The 18,149-nt window shown below is 43.1% G+C and overlaps 1 protein-coding gene across 5 annotated transcripts in view; it reads right to left on the minus strand.

Moving 5' to 3' along the window:
* Nucleotides 1-18,149, minus strand: part of LOC112260451 (ras GTPase-activating protein nGAP) — a 90,611-nt gene that overhangs the window by 48,942 nt on the left and 23,520 nt on the right. For all 5 annotated transcript variants that reach the window (XM_024435569.2, XM_024435568.2, XM_024435566.2 and 2 more), the window contains exons 2-3: nucleotides 5,371-5,498; nucleotides 4,923-5,046 (exon numbers count right to left, since the gene is read on the minus strand). In XM_024435569.2, coding sequence (XP_024291337.1) covers nucleotides 4,923-5,046; nucleotides 5,371-5,498 — 252 coding nt within the window. The remainder of the gene's footprint in view (nucleotides 1-4,922; nucleotides 5,047-5,370; nucleotides 5,499-18,149) is intronic.

The following is an 18,149-nucleotide window of genomic DNA, read 5'->3' on the forward strand; positions in this document are numbered from 1 at the left end:
CAAATTGATGTCAATACGTGTGTTGCCCTGCAGAAACGTCAAGTCAAAATTCCTCCATTCAAGAGTGAAAAGCTGTCCTCCTCTGTTAACTTTCACACGCATATCATAACCTTCAGATATCAGTCATCTCATCGATGCAGCAACCTCAGGTACCAGCTGACCAAGCGACCTGTATTGTATTAACCCTCTTACTACAAGGTTACAGGTGGAGTACAGGGAAAGTCAGTGAAATAGTTGAATTCAAATACTGTTGTTGTATACAAACCTCGGAGGGGACAAATGCGCCCAATGCACTGAGATTTATGACTTGTAAATAATTTGGTGTGGGGGACAAAAAGTACCAAAAATGTCACTGACTTCCCTCTAAAAAATGCCAGTCAGTGTCACAAAAACTGGTCATCTAAAAAATGCCAATGGTGGAGGAATAGAACAACATGGTGGCAAAGTTATTATTTCCCTCGTAGAATAAATCTAAACAAAATAGGCTATGTCCCCTGAGCTCTATTAAAATGTGCATCACTCAACACCATATTTAGAAAACAAAAAGACAATATTAAAGGAGGAAGACTGCATTCATCTCAGAAAGTTTCATCTTTTTCTGTTTGCTCTACCTGTCAATCAAAATGATAGTTGAATGCCCATAGAATCCCAGTATTGGCCTAAAACCCAGTATAGCAGACACTTTGTCAAGCAAGAGTATAGATTAACATATAAATAAGGCCCTCTCCCCTGGTTGAGGGCAGGACAGAAAACATTAAGAGGGTCATCACGGGTGGATGACTACCTGAGTTACAGGGGCGGCATCTCAAACGGCACCCCATTCCCTACATAGTGAACAACTTTCAACCATATAGGGGACAGTGTGCCATTTGGGATGTAAGCCCATGCTCATCCTCATTCCTCTACCCATCAGCTGCAGTCACAAATCAACCAGCCCAAAGACCCCTTCCCTGTTCCCACTGACCCCCAGCCCAGCATCTCTCCAGCCAGCGGCCGCACCCCCGCAGATTCCCCCAGTGAATGCCCTGGTTGAGAAAAAGCCCACATCAAGACAGCAGGGTCAGCCATGTTACTCAGACCCTGTGAGATGGAGCAATAGACTGGACACAGGGTACATTGTCCCTGATACATTCCCAAAGACACCGACTCTACAGAGCATTTCCCGGCCTATGGACGGAGTAGTAGAACGCAAAGTAGTAGAACGCAAACACTAACTGGCATAAATTAAATTAAACCCTCATGAAAACAGACACAAGACACTGAACATAGCGGTCATTTTGTTATTATTACAACTTGTAATTTTGTTCCTTTTGGGAGCTTACAGCTGTTTCTCACTGACCAGGCAGGGAAGAGGTCAGCAGCAGTCCACATACTCATCATAAGAGAATTAAGTTACTTCAGTTGATACTAATCTCGCTGCTGCAGCTCTGTCGTATTTTCTAAAATGCTCTGCTGTAGTTATGTAATGGGCACTGCTGGCAGTTTTTTATCCACTCAACAGATGGATGTTCTTCATACTTGCAGACTGCGTCTTTGTCGCAGGGTGTATTACGGACGAGGGATACATGGATAGTGATCAACCATCATCCAGATAAATCATTTCAAGGTTTCTCTACGGTCCTGAGCCAATGGAGAGAAGATAAAAAATTGCAGACTAGTTTAATTATTGTTGCAGCAGTTAGTAATGTTCAGAGGTGTCTGTACCCATTTTAAAAACTATAAGTCCTCACACGGAACTGCATACATAACATTTATTAATTCATTCATTATTTTATATAATCAACTATGGCGGAAAGCATCTGTCTATAATGAATTTACTGTGTGCGGCATATCCTCTCATTAAAGCTAACAGAAGATCTGTATCCCAAATGGCAATCTATTCCCTATTTAGTACACTACTTCGACCAGGGCTCTGGTCAAAAGATGGGCTCTGGTCCAAGTAGTGCACTAAATAGGGTGAATTGTGGGATGCATCCAAAGTCTTCCTCTCCCACTTTAGTCAGTGCATTGGTGTAACAGATTGTAACCATACTGAACAAAAATGTAAACGCAACATGCAACAATGATTTTATTGAGTTACAGTTCAAATAAGGAAATCGGTCAATTGAAATACATTTATTAGGCCCTAATCTATGGATTTCACAGGATTGGGAAGGGGAGCAGCCATGGGTGGGCCTAAGAGGGCATAGGCCCACCCATTTGGGAGCCAGGCCCAGCCACTGGGGAGTCAGTCCCAGCCAATCAGAATTTGTTTTTCAGACAGAAATACTCCTCAGTTTCATCAGCTGTCCGGGTGGCTGGTCTCAGATGATTCCACAGGCAAAGAAGCTGGATGTGGAGGTCCTGGGCTGCCGTGGTTACACGAGGTAACCGGTTGGACATACTGCAAAAATCACTAAAACAAAGTGGGAGGCGGCTTTTGGTAGAGAGATGAACAATCAATTTTCTGGAGACAGCGCTGGTGGATATTCCTGCAGTCAGCATGCGAATTGCACATTCCCTCAAAACATCTGTGGCATTGTGTTGTATGACAAAACTGCACAATTTAGAGTGGCCTTTTAAATATGAAAAATAATTAAAGAGCAGCAGTAAAATAACAATAGCGAGGCTATATACACGGGGTACCAGTACAGAGTCAATGTGCGGGGGGCACCGGTTAGTCGAGGTAATTGAGGTAATATGTGCATGTAGGTAGAGTTAGTGAATCTGAATAGATAATAACCAGAGAGTAACAGCAGCGTAAATGAGGGAGGGGCAGGACAATGCAAATAGTCTGGGAAGGCATTTGATTAGCTGTTCGGGAGTCTCATGGCTTGGGCGTAGACGCTGCTAAGAAGCCTTTTGGGCACAGACTTGGCGCTCCGGTACCGCTTGCCGTGCAGTATAAAAGAGAACAGTCTATAACTAGGGTGGCTGGAGTCTTTGACCATTTTTAGGGCCTTCCTCTGACACCGCCTGGTATAGAGGTCCTGGATGGCAGGAAGCTTGGCCCCAGTGATGTACTGGGCCGTACGCACTACCCTATGTAGTGCCTTGCGGTCAGAGGCCGAGCAGTTGCCGTACCAGGCAGTGATGCAACCAGTGTGCTAAATGGTGCAGCTGTAGAACTTTGAGGAACTGAGGACCCATGCCAGATCTTTTCAGTCTCCTGAATAAGACTTTGTCGTGCCCTCTTCACGACTGTCTTGGTGTGTTTGGACCATGATAGTTTATTGGTGATGTGGACACCAAGGAACTTGAAGCTCTCAACCTGCTCCACTACAGCCCCGTCGATGAGAATGGGGGCGTGCTGGGTCCTTCCTTTTCCTGTAGTCCACAATTATCTCTTTGTCTTGATCACGTTGAGGGAGAGATTGTTATCCTGGCACCACACAGCCAGAAAAACATTCTCACGTAGGTGTTTCTTTTGTCCAGGTGGGAAAGGGCACTGTGGAGTGCAATAAAGATTGCATCATCTGTGGATCTGTTGGGGTATGCAAATTGGGAGTGGCTCTAGGGTTTCTGGGATGATGGTGTTGAAGTGAGCCATGACCAGCCTTCCAAAGCACTTCATGGCTACAGACATGAGTGCTACGGGTCGGTAGTCATTTAGGCAGGTTACCTTAGTATTCTTAGGCATAGGGACTATACAGATCCTCTCAAGCTCTGTCAGGTTGGATGGTGAGGGTCACAGCTATTTTCAGGTCTCTCCAGAGATGTTCGATCGGGTTCAAGTCCGGGCTCTGGCTGGGCCACTCAAGGACATTGTATTGGTTGTGTGCTTAGGGCCGTTGTCTTGTTGGAAGATGAACCTTCGCCCCAGTCTGAGGTCCTGACCATCCTGGAGCAGGTTTTCATTTAGGATTTCTTTGTACTTTGCTCCGTTCATCTTTCCCTAGATCCTGACAAGTCTCCCAGTCCCTGCAGATGTCCTGTAAAAACATCCCCACAGCATGATGCTGCCAACACCATGCTTCACTGGAGGGATGGTGCCAGGTTTCCTCCAGACGTGACGCTTGGCATTCAGGCCAAAGAGTTCAAATCTTAGTTTCACCAGACCAGAGAATCTTGTTTCTCATGGTCAGAGTCCTTTAGGTGCCTTTTGGCAAACTCTAAGTGCGCTGCCGTGCATTTTACTGAGGAGTGGCTTCCGTCTGGCCAGTCTACTATAAAGGCTTGGTTGGTGGAGTGCAGCAGAGATGGTTGTCTTTCTGGAAGGTTCTACCATCTCCACAGAGGAACTCTGGAGCTCTGTCAGAGTGACCATCAGGGTCTTGGTCACCTCCCTGACCAAGGCCCTTCTCCATCTATTGCTCAGTTTGGCTGGGCGGCCAGCTCTAGGAAGAGTCTTGGTGGTTCCAAACTTATTTCATTTAAGAATGATAGAAGCCGCTGTGTTTTTGGGGACATTCAATGCTGCATAATTTTTTTCGTACCCTTCCCCAGATCTGTGCCTCGACACAATCCTGTCTCGGAGCTCTAAGGACAATTGCTTTGACCTCATAGCTTGGTTTTTGTTCTGGCATGCTCTGTCAACTGTGGGACCTTATATAGACAGGTGTGTGCCTTTCCAAATAATTTCCAATCAATTGAATTTACCACAAGTCGACTCCAATCAAGTTGTAGAAACATCTCAATGATGATCAATGGAAACAGGATGCCTGAGCTCAATTTTGAGTCTCATAGCAATGGGTATGTATACTTACGTAAATAAGGTATTTGTTATTTATTTTTTATACATTTGAAAAACATTCTAAAAACCTGTTTTCACTTTCTCATTATGGGGTATTGTGTGTCGATTGATGAGGATTTTTTTTTTATTCAATCCATTTTAGAATAAGGCTCTAATCTAACAAAATATGGAAAAGGGGAAGGGGTCTGAATATTTTCCAAATGCCCTGTATATGCTTCCTCCTCTCCTCTTCAGTCTGTGGCAGTCTTACCTAGAATGGAGGCGCCCTCTGCCTGGAACTCTGGGAACTGTCCCTCTGATGGAACACTGACTGTCCGACGCAGGCTCCTGCTCTTTGACGACTCTGTAGGACTATCAACCACCTCACCTGGCATCTGAAAAATCACACGGGGGAAAAAACGGAAGCATTTTAAGTAGGGCATCATCAGCAAATGTATTATTTTTATTTCTACAGTATGTATACTGAATAAGTAATAGTTTTCCTAGTAGCTTAGGACCATGATCAGCCTGGGACATACAATATTAAGGTCTTCTCTTTAAATGTAAATGTTTCCTGCACACACAGAAGACGGGATAGATTTTTAGAGATAAGATGTCAGATTCAGCCCCCTCACTATCCACACCTTGCTTTGTTCCTCTGAAATGGTGTGTGTGCATGGTGGTATAAGAGGGGTAGTATTAGGAGGAACTTCATTCACCTCTTCCTCTTTATTGAGCAGGATGAGCTGGCTATCAGTCAGGATGCAGTACTTCCTCTCCCACATACTGGTCTCCGAGTAGGGCGACTGGCCGCAGGAAAAGCGGTGTGTGGGTGGTCCCTTCACATCTGCACAGAGGGGAGAAGAAAGACACCTCAGGAGGGAGTAAGCAGCACAGAAGATCTCACAGTAAATCAGGAAGATACTAAACTTTAAAAAGTTTAGGAACTTTCTCTTCACCCTTTCAACTTTACTTTATACACCACCTTTTGTATGCAATGATAGGATGCCATACTGAAGTGAACTGCTTTTTGGGCTATGCCTCACTTTGACTGATCAAAGTCTGCTGCCTAACAGAAAATAGATCATCACGAGACACAGCTGTATTGTTGATCCCACTGACTGAGAGGAACCAGCATTAGGTAGGAAATTGAATTAGCACCAACTCTGTTGAGCCCAGAGAAAATAAGGTGAAGTCATCACAGCTTGTCTGTAGAGGGCAGAGTTGTCCTCTGCAACAAAGAATGGATTTCACGCTGTCAGGGTACTGCAGGCCTTCAATTACATCATATACAGATTAATTTAATATTGATTATATGGGGGGGGGGGTATTAAATACAACTAAGCCTACATTATCCACTGACATGCAAAAACTGGAAACGTTGAATCCATACCTTGTCATACAATAAAAACATTGCCGTGTGTGGAGTTTAATCCCCTTGCTCAAGAAACAATGTGTTATCATCATACCTGAAACCAAGCTTGATAGCCTACCTAACCTAGCAATAGAATTATTGCAAGAGTATGTGAATGGTGACTGGCTGAAAGCCGTGGTATATTATTACTGTTCCAATTACGTTGGTAACCAGTTTATAATAGCAATAAGGCACCTCGGGGGTTTGTGGTGTATCCGCGTTGCGTCATGCATAAGAACGGCCCTTAGACATGGTATATTGGCCATATACCATACCTCCTCGGGCCTTATTGCTTCATTCATTCAGAGCTGTCGGTCAACCCATCATTATGTGATGAGGTGCACTGCCTTGTGTCCATTAACTACCTCACTGCTCCTACAGGATGTCTTCTGCAGGATATGACCTTTTCCCTACTGGTGAGATGGTTCCGTCACAAATGGCGCACTGTCCCCTATATAGTGCACTACTTTTGACCTGTGTCCATAATGCACTATATAGGGAATAGGGTGGTATTTGGGGTGCAAAAATGTTTTAGGAGGCAGCAGACACAGCAGGCAGGCAATTATAGTTGATGAGGTCATTGCAAGCCAAGGGGTTTTTTTGGGATTAAATATTAAAGTGTTGTATTCAAGGTTCATCAATCCACCGGGTGCATCTGCCTGATGATAAGCTAGCAGTCTGGTTGGTGCAGGGTAGTTGTGGAATAAGAGTGCATAGGTCAGCCCCCATGTCACCAAGCATAAGTGGGAAGGGCTATAGGTCTATAGGTGACCCTTCAGGCGTAATCAATCTCCTTTGACTAACAAGGTTGAGTCCAAAGGAGGCCCTATTCCCAGAGGTTCATGTACTACCTCGCAAGTCGGTCATTGGGAGCGTCCCAAATGACACCCTATTCCTTATATAGTTTAGTGCATTATGTAGGGAATAGGGTACCATTTGGGAGACCAATGCTGCCCCTCCCCCTCCATGTTAACTGGCCACAACCCTGTAATGTACTCCAATAGCAAAAAGGAGTGCTGAACAATAGGACAGAGTGCAATGACGAGGGCTGAATTTTACAACGCCGGCTCACCAAACACGGATGTAATGACAGAGTAAACAGACATGTTTTTATAGTGTCTGACTAGAGATGGTCAATGTGCCGTCTTTTGGCCGCAGCACTGTTTTGGAGACTGCACACACACACACACACACACACACACACACACACACACACACACACACACACACACACACACACACACACACACACACACACACACACACACACACACACACACACACACACACGGAATATAGAAGACGTGGGCAAGGGGGAACGTAATCCAGAGATAGCGTAGGCTGCTTTGAATAGGATGGCTGGCTGCATGTATTCATTGTTTATGTTCAACATATGGGTATGTGAGCTGAGAGCTCAAATGAGACACTCTGTGCCAGTTGACTAATTGACTGGAGAGGAGTGAACAGCACAGCTCCTTTTGAATCTGGCCAACTTTCCCATACACAGATTACAGACGAGAGGGAATGAGATATTTTTTTCTTTCAGACATGCGGTACAATTTATCACTCATCATTTCCGAAATACAGGGACTTCAAGTTATTTTGAGACAAAAGAATGAACTAAACTTGAGTGTGTCATCACTGGAACAGTGTGTCATTAAATCTTCAACACTGAAAAGAATAAAACTGCATCCACCGTTGTTTTCCCCATCCCATGATAGCACTGTACTGTACCATGGTAGTCTATACAGAGAAGAAGTGTACCCGTTACCAGATATTCCTGTATGTATATTAAATCATGTACCACAAAGGTTCACTGCCTCAACACCCAAGAGAACAGAATCTTCTCTCACCTGCTACTGTTCAAATGTAGCCGGCTACTGTGTGAAATTGCCACGTTTCTCAAGGGAATTCAAGAAGGCCACAAATTCCACAAAATAGCCTCACCTAAGCAGGAGTAAAAAACAAATTGGAGTATTCTGCGTTTCTCCTGTAAGAATATCCAACTACCACATCCACAGAAACCCTTACACTCGTCACTAACTAGGCCTAATTACCAACAGTCTATTGACAGGCTGCATCAGCCATAACCGTATCATAACCGGCCGTGATAGGGTGTCCCATAGGGCGGTGCACAATTGGCCCAGCGTTGTACGGGTTTGGTCGGTGTAGGCCGTCACTGTAAATAAGAATTTGTTCTTAACTTACTTGCCAAGTTAAATAAAGGTTACATAAAAAAATATATTTAAGGTAGATGTGACCATTTAGTCAGAAGACTGCTGTTGCAAATTCATCTCACTATATAACGCATCTATGCTCGACTGCAGAAGCCTGTTGGCCTGGTTGGTTTAAGACCATATGCTATCTGATGTCCCCATCCCATTTTCAGGACTAAGGCAGTGCAAGTACTTCAGTGACGACTCAAACAGGCATAATTTGATTTGGTTTCATTTGCACTCATAAAGCGGTAGAATATCCAAGAAATATGAATTATATAAGCAATGTCAATGTGATCAACACCAGCAAAACTGTAGGCTAGCAAAGACGGATTTTAATTAAATCAAAATGGCCGGTTTCCCAGACACAGGATGGGCCCTAAACCGAGTCCTGGACTAAAAAGCACTTTCAATGAAGAATCTCCACAGCATGCTTTTGTCCAGGACTAGGCCTAATCTGTGCCTGGGATATCAGACCCCAAAAAACACATTTGGGGGTTTATAAAATCTGATGGGGACTTGTACTGAGTTGTGTGGGTGCAACAAAGCAGTTAATTCAATGACAGAACAGGAAACACGTTCCCCCTCACTGAACATCCCCCCCTGGAAACAGACCGACAGAGGGCTTAAGGTCCTTTATCTGTCACTGACACTTTGATAGTTACAGTAAGTTCAATGAAAAGCATTAATGATCAGAGCCACTTTTATGGCACATTTCCATCCAGGATTTACCCAAAAGACTCCATCCATCTACGCGGGCCGGTATCAGTGTCTCACTTGGGCCATGGCTCCAGTGGACCTGCTCTCACTTGGGGCCAAAGCCAGGCCACTGGTACTTTTCACCCTGCATTTACATAACAATGGCTAACTCTGAACTTCAACACCTTCTCACAAAGCAACTGGGTTGATTATGCAGAGGTTGTTGATTCTGCTCTTCACAATTCCTCACTGTCAGCCCTAGCTATGGAAACAATTTCTCTAGTATAACATAAGGGTGTATACACTACTGGAACACTGTTGTTACAGTCAACAAGCAGCAAAAGAGTCAACTTCTCTAGACAAGAGAGAAGTCTCTGTGTGTCTGTGTGTGATTGCTGCCTGGCCTAAGTGAGCGTCAGGAGAAAAGAAATGGAGACAAATCATCAGACCAGCTCCCCAGCTCACAGAGAGGTAATGCTTTTGGTTATTGAGTAATGAGGTCGTCACTGTGGGTGTCCTAGAGTTGAGCCCCCATACTGCCATATGCTTGTTTGTGAGGCATACGGGTCTGAAAACAATTAGCAGCGAAGTCTTGCCAGCTGGAAGTTAAAGAACGTTGCCAGTTTGTGACCCGGAGGGGGTCAAAGCAAAGTACACAAATAGTGGCAACAGTGAGAGAAACAGAGGTCCTCTGACTGGGTGTGTGTCTACAATACATGTGTGAAAGACAGAAAGAGAGGACAGCAAGGGAGAGAGAGAATGTGTGACTAGAACTAAGGCAACTGGCACTTGTGGCATCTATGAATACTCTGGTCAGTCCTCAACCAGGCAGAGATGTCCAGCTGCAGGCCCTGACCAGGCCCAGTCCACATGGCTAGGGAGAAACCCAACCCTCCAGAGGACTGTCTGGAATGTCTGAGAACCAGGGTGAGGTTCTACCACCTGTCCAGGGTGGGGTTTCAGGGGCATACTTTGGTTGCTCATCACTGCCAATACAGGATAGATCGTCCTCAACACACACACATCCATACAGACCAGGGTTTCCGTTATCCGGTAATAGCTGGCTTTTGGCCTATAAAAATGTAAAAAGACGAAAAACTTAATTGCCACCGGCCAATTGTCCAGGAGAAGAAAAAAAATACTATTGTGGAAAATAATGCTTTTTAGCATTTTCATTGATGGATATCCATTTGCCTGGTCATGCTTATCGTTCTATATAGGTTCATTTGCATAATTTTGTGGAATTAAATTGCCGTGTGTGTAGACCAAAGTATATTTGTAATGCATCTTATTCAATCACATGCATACAGCATACAGATTGAGTCTTTAAGCAGAAAATCTGTCAGACAGCGCGAGAGCTGCAGCAGCTTCTCAAACAAAGGAAGGCAGGCTTCACCTCACACGACCCTTTGCAATGACCTGGAGGCAGTAGGCTATGCATTCAGAAAAATAAATATTTCACTGTTTGAAACGTGAACTCTTTTAATACATATTATGAGACATGTCTTACCTTGCTTCAAAGTGGCCTATTAGATCTCCTCTCTCAACATTTCTAATGGATTTAAAAAAAAATCTCTGTCACATGAAACTGCGCACACGTGCAGTGCCCTTTTGACAACAAATTCCTGCTAATTACATTATGGAACAACTGCCTACTGCTTTGTGCGCATTGCTGCACTATAATGTGAAGAAATTGTTTATCAACATTTTAAGCTAAACGTTCTGATCTGTTGCATCAGACTCATTGCTTTTTAACATGTTGTTTATGTAGCATAGGCCTACTGGTTGTATGAAATTGGAATCCATCTTCCCACAACTGTTCCAGAGTCCATTTCCTTATTGACAAGCTGACTAACAGAATAGGTCAACTTTTCTACTATGGGGGATAGTAAATTGGCATAGGCTAGTGATTTTACTGTTTGTTACTTGTCTTGTTGACTGAGGAAAAGTAAAACTGCACATCCGAATTCGGTAAGAAGAACCGTTCGCACATCGTTGCGTCCTTGACTTGCAAGTTCTATTAATATGAATTACCATATAACCTAAATGGGATTTCTATCATTCTGAGCACCGTGGGTGGACACCCTAATCAGGTCACGCACCCAATGCATATTTGTCTGGCAGATTTCCCAAATTTCTGAAAAAAAAAACGGCTGGTCAAATGTACAGCACCTCATTTTCCTAACTGAAACCCTAACACAGACACAGACATTCACACACACAGACCTATTTGTAATGCAGTCGGCATATAGGATCTTCAACTTCTCCTTTGCGGATCAAACTAGAGAATTCACTTCTATTTTCCCAGGAAAAAAGCTTAAAGGCGAACATGGTTTCTCGAGAAAAAAAAATGTTGTTTGGTTTTGACCTCTCCAGAAGTAGACTATAAGCCTACTGAATTTGCTTACGGCTGTGATTAAAAACAGGGAAGTAGCAGCTGTTTGGAAATCTTAAATATGGTGGGGAATATCCTGCCAAATTACCACAGTGCTCACACAGTGTTTTCTTTCTGATGGGGGGAAACTGTTTGGAGGCATTTACCACTTGTTTAAAGACATCTAAAAAACAACATCCTTTAGCTCAAGGGTGACTCACCACGCCGAATAACATAACACAATTATCACGTGGGACATAAACCTACATTTTAGGCTGCAACCCGGTAAAAGCGTAATACATTTCACCACACTTAATTCCCATAGTGTTTGCTGCCAGGTGGGTCCACACCCAGAGCCTCTACTACATAGGGCAATAGAGGATGCTCTGTGTGCTCCAACAATCTTAACCTCAAGCCCTACACAGACAGAGACCAACCTATACCTATGTGTAAGCAATAGCCAGGTCGCTGTGGCAACCAGTAAATAAAAGCAGCTCCTCCAATGACAATGGCCTGACATCTCCTTTATTCAGAAAACCTGGCCAACAGGTGGGGAGAGGGAGGAAAGAGAGGAGGGTTTAGAATACAAACAGACACAAACAGAGAGAGGTGTGGTACTGAAACTGACCTACTGTACACAGCTACACGCACGCAGTCTGTCACTAAAGAAAAAAAACTCACCACAAAATTGGGAATAGGACATAATAGCTGTATTGTTCTCCCTATATTACAGGGGCTTAACTACAATAGCTGAAATGCAGGCCTTTGTATCCCAGAAGACAAAAGCAAGCTATTCAAGAACATTGCATATTAACAACAGTAATTGGTAGCTGGAGCGATAGAGGTGGAGCCTGACTCAAAAGGAAGAAATTATTGCAATTAACTGATTGGCTCGTGAATGTGGCCCTGTCTTTATTGAATTGTGTGGCATTCCAGCTGTAAGCCATGTGGGACCACAGAGTGGAGGTTGATTCAGGGTTTTTTGTTATGCTTTCTTAGTATAGAGGGCTATCTGTAATCACAGTAAGGTGTTCTCGCTCTCTGACCAGCTGCTCCCTGAAGGGGGTAGGAAGACACTAGACAGACTAGGGTTGCGTCTCTATTCCCTATAGGCCCTGGTCATAGGGTGCCATTTGGGACGCACCTTACATACTGCTGCTTTCCCCAAAGATAATATATGATAAAGCAGCACAGGCCATATAGATAAATCATTGTTCATCTCTATGGCATAGGTTACAACAGACAGCAGCCTGGTTATTACTAGGTGAGCTTCATGAAAATAGTTTCCTTTTAGAGGAGTCAAGTGATTCAAGACTGCGCGTTGAGGCCTCAGTTCTAGCCACAAACTCACCCCTGCATCACAATCATCACAAAATGATACCTAGAGCCCAGTGCTTTTTAGAGTAATTTGCACAAGTGTCATGTTTAGATAATTGCACATCTAAAACATGTTTTTTTCATTTAACTAGGCAAGTCAGTTAAGAACAAATTCTTATTTACAATGCCGGCCTACACCAGCAAAACCAGGACGACACTGAGCCAATTGTGCACCGCCTATGGGACTCCCAATCACAGCCGGTTGTGATACAGCCTGGATTTGAACCAGGATGTCGGAAGTGATGCCTCTAGCACTGAGATGCAGTGCCTTAGACCGCTGTGCCACTCGGGAGGCCAATACAGAGGATAGATGTATATGTGAATGAATGTATCTGACCATAAATAGTCCTAAAAATAAGTCCCATTCCATTCTATTAAATGCACAGCGCTACTGGAGTGAGTGAAATTGTTTTACAAGCTCAGCCCACAGACATGTCTGGATATATTTTCATTTTTTAAATTAACCTTTACTTAATTAGGCAAGTCAGTTAAGAACAAATTCTTATTTACAATGATGGCCTACCCCGGCTAAACCCGTAAGACGCTGGGCCAATTGTGCGCCGCCCTATGGGACTCCCAATCGCGGCTGGATGTGATACAGCCTGGAATCGAACCAAGGACTGTAGTGACACCTCTTCAACTGAGATGCAGTGCCATAGACCGCTGCGCGAAGAATTGGAAAGTTCACATGTTTATAAAATGTAAAGATATATACAGTTGAAGTCTGAATTTGACACACACTTAGGTTGGAGCCATTAAAACTAATTTTTCAACGACTCCACAAATTCCTTGTTAACAAACTATAGTTTTGGCAAGTTGGTTAGGACATCTCCTTTGTGCATGACACAAGTAATTTTTCCAACAATTGTTTACGGACAGATTATTTCACTTATAATTCACTGTATCACAATTCCAGTTGGTAGTTAACATACACTAAGTTGATTGTGCCTTTAAACAGCTTGGAAAATTCCAGAAAATTATGTCATGGCTTTAGAAGCTTCTGATAGGCTTCTAAATCATTTGAGTCAATTGGAGGTGTACCTGTGGATGTATTTCAAGGCCTACCTTCAAACTCAGTGCCTCTTTGCTTGACATGATGGGAAAATCAAAAGAAAATCAGACAAGACCTCAGAAAATAAATTGTTGACCTCCACAAGTCTGGTTCATCCTTGGGAGCAATTTCCAAATGCCTGAAGGTACCATGTTCATCTGTACAAACAATAGTATGCAAATATAAACACCATGGGACCCCGCAGCCACCATACCGCTCAGGAAGGAGACGCTCTGTCTCCTAGAGATGAACGTACTTTGGTGCAAAAAGTGCAAATCAATCCCAGAACAACAGCAAAGGACCTTGTGAAGATGCTGGAGGAAATGGTACAAAAGTATCCACAGTAAAAACGAGTCCATATCGACATAACCTAAAAGGCCGCTCAGCAAGTAAGAAGCAACTGCTCCAAAAACATCCACAAAAAAGACAGACTACGGTTTACAACTGCACATGGGGACAAAGATGGTACTTTTTGGAGAAATGTCCACTGGTCTGATGAAACACAAATAGAACTGTTTGGCCATAATGACCAACGTTATGTTTGGAGGAAAAAGGGGGAGGCTTGCAAGCAGAAGAACAACATCACAACCGTGAAGCACGGGGGTGGCAGCATCATGTTGTGGGGGTGCTTTGCTGCAAGAGGGACTGGTGCACTTCACAAAATATATGGCATCATGAGATAGGAAAATTATGTGGATATATTGAAGCAACATCTCAAGACATCAGTCAGGAAGTTAAAGCTTGGTCGCAAATGGGTCTTCCAAATGGACATTGACCCCAAGCATGCTTCCAAAGTTGTGGCAAAATGGCTTGAGGACAACAAAGTCAAGGTATTGGAGTGGCCATCACAAAGCCCTGACCTCAATCCTATAGAAAATCTGTGGGCAGAACTGAAGAAGCATGTGTGTGAGCAAGGAGGCCTACAAACCTGACTCTGTTACACCAGCTCTGTCAGGAGGAATGGGCCAATATTTATTGTGGGAAGCTTGTGGAAGGCCACCCCAAAACTTTGACGCAAGTTAAACAATTTAAAGGCAATGCTACCAAATACTAATTCAATGTATGTAAACGTCTGACCCACTGAGAATGTGAGGAAATAAATAAAAGCTGAAATAAATCACTCTATTACTATTCTGACATTTCACATTCTTAAAATAAAGTGGTGATCCTACCTGACCTAAGACAGGGAATTTTTACTCTGATTAAATGTCAGTAATTGTGAAGAACTGAGTTTAAATGTATTTGGCTAAGGTGTATGTAAACTTCCGACTTCAACTGTGTGTGTGTGTGTGTGTGTGTATATATATATGTATATATAAAAATCTACATTAGTCCTACCTACATAGCCATAGGTACCTCATGGGACAAGTATTTCTAGCTGTCCAAAAACAGTCACAATAAATCATTTGTATTCAGTGCAGGACGATGGGGATAAATGCTCTTTGTTCCTGTGGTGAGCTCACTCCAGAACTCAATGACATTGTTAAATATTTAAATACGCTGCCATTAGTGAGGTTTCTCACATTTGCATGGGCTTCTATTTTCCTTGTTTCAAAAGGGTCAACCCTCTGTGCTTGGAGCATGGGAAGGGGTGGAGTCTCTGAGGTCGAAGGTGAGGGATAATGTGTGCATCCCAAATGGCACACTACTCACTATATAGAGCACTACTTTTGAACAGGGCCCATAGGGAATCACCCAATGTCATTTCTTATCACGTTAAGCCTATAGCCTATTAGATAAGCATAGGTTAATCGTTCAGAGAAGAAGTGCACAGACAGACACACAAGCTTATCTCACATAACCATCAAGCACGTTGTGCATATCTGACACACACATTCTTCCCTTTTTCAGGACAGTGGTCCATCACAACAGATGTCTCTTTTAATACATAAAGTCCCCCCTACCAGGCCTCATTCCGGTAGATGCCCCAAATTAAATGCAAAGCTACGGTTAGTTTTCCCAGGGCTGGATGCAAACGTTGGCCCGAGCTTTGAAAGGTTAATGAGCTCTTAGGTGCTGCTGCCACATTCTTTTTGTTATAGCATGGTACATTTATTTGCAGAGGGACATTTGCATACGAAAGGTGGGGTAATGCAGTTTCCCCTCCGCATTCAGCAGGCTCTGTTTTTGTGAGCACTCACAGAGCAACCAACCTTTGAAATGTAATATTTTTGGGTGGAAGATGCGCAAGGCAATCTAATTTAGGTTTATCACAGAACAGGCGGGAGGCATGAGACTAACTGAACACTTTTAGTTCAGGCACATGGATGCATACAGTTTTATTGTCCTCCAATTAGGATTAGTTTCAATTCATTTTCATGAGAGAAGCCTCAGCTGACTGCTTGGTGTGAGACATGTAGGCAGGCCTGAGGGAGGTTCAGTGAATCTACAATGAGGAAGCCCACGTTGCTTACACTATCAAGGAGAAGTGAAACATCAAATGGAGAGCATTGTGGTTTCATGTCATAGTGAGCCTACAGTTACAGGCTAGTACAGCGGGCTCCATGGAGGCTTCCTTACACTTATGTTGAAATGTTTGAGAACACTGCTGCATAATAAGGATGATTACCACTCAGGCAATACCCTCCCCCACCCCATACATATCCTCACCCCCCTCCTCAATAAACTAAACATGTTACAAATACACAGGGAAGCCATTTTTGTGACAGCGTAAATTGTCCACAGGGCCTAGTGGACTACACCTTCAGACCCTTAGAAAAAGTAGGAATATTTACACATCGTAGACCACAGTGTCGTGAGACTTATTACACAAAAGCTAGGGTGTCCAATCAAAAACGCACCTTTAGACCAATGGGTAAAATAATGTTCATTGTGTAGATAATCCTCTAAGAAAACCAATGGTCCAAACCTTATATCACCATCATAATCCGTTCAAAAGTATTTTCATATTTCTGTGCTTTACATATGAATTTGAAATTCTTTTTACTTTTATTTTTCCAAAAACAAGCGTCTGTGTGAAATTCCAGGCTTTTTATTTTCAATTCAGCTCGTGTCACGCTAACTTTGCTTTTGCGACACGCGGAAACAACATTGAAGACGGCGGCGACCACAAAATGTAAAATCCTCAAAAGAGAAACCTGCAACCCCAATGTCAACAGAGCTCAGTGCTTATTATCGGATGTATTACTTTATTAAATCCAAATATTTGGATACAATGTTAATGACATGTTAGAGAAAGACCCAACTGAACGATTCAGAACATGAATAACCACATTTGTCTTGGTAAAATGCATTTTTTTACACAAGGAAGTGAAATTTAAATCACCAAAGTGTGTTTTCCCCTACAAAAGCCAATGTAACACATCAGTCCTAACCAACCCTACAACAGTTCTTTTTGAGGAAATCTGGCCCCAATGTTCCCTTATGACTAATTTCAGGAACATGAAATAGAAGAACGCCAAACCACGGTTGAATAAGCATTGTCATTTCTGCTCTTGAATTACAGTTGGCCTAAATGCATGTGTGACCTGAGCATACACACTGCAGATGTGCTGTGGGGTGAAAGATATCCGCGAATGTTTCCATTCATTTCAGCATGACAAATCAACAGGGCTATCACGCACCGCTCAATTCTCATATGCTGATGGGAAATAAAATACCATGGTTCTTCAGATCAGAAACGATCTAGCAATTTTCAGGCAAGATATGTCTTCCTTTTCATGTTGGTTGTCGGGAATAGGAAGACAAAATGCAGTCATTATTTTTTTGAGCCTCAGAGTATTACATGTCATGTGATAGTTTAGTTGGAAAATCCAATTAGCATTAACCTCCAGCAAAAAATGTTCATACACCCTGCTCTTTGGTTGAGCATTACAGGATTTGAGTCAATTAAATTGTGAATATCTACTCCTTTATTGGAAAGGCAGGCCAAAGGCAGATCCCTTACTATCAATTAGCAGCAGACTCCTCCCCACAGCACAGAGGAAAGATCTGAAAATGCACAGTAGTCCCTTGTAGCTCAGTTGGCAGAGCATGGCGCTGTATGCAAATGTATGCACTCACTACTGTAAGTCACTCTGGTTAATGGTATCTTCTAAATGACTAAAATGTACACACCTGTATTGCAGTAAATAATAGCAACAGAAATCTAAATTGGGCACTATTAGAATAATTGTCCCTATGTCAATCTAAAGAGGATGGACAGAGAGAGAGAGAGAGACACACCCCACAGAACCCCAGGGCAGCAGCACAATTAGACCCAAGCAAATCATGAGAAAACAAAAAGATAATTACTTGACACATTGGAAAGAATTAACAAAAAAAAACAGAGTAAATAAGAATGCTATTTGGCCCTAAACAGAGAGTACACAGTGGCAGAATACCTGACCACTGTGAGTGACCCAAAC

The sequence above is a fragment of the Oncorhynchus tshawytscha genome, linkage group LG10 (assembly GCF_018296145.1).
Source record: "Oncorhynchus tshawytscha isolate Ot180627B linkage group LG10, Otsh_v2.0, whole genome shotgun sequence".
NCBI classification, from domain to species: Eukaryota; Metazoa; Chordata; class Actinopteri; order Salmoniformes; family Salmonidae; genus Oncorhynchus; species Oncorhynchus tshawytscha.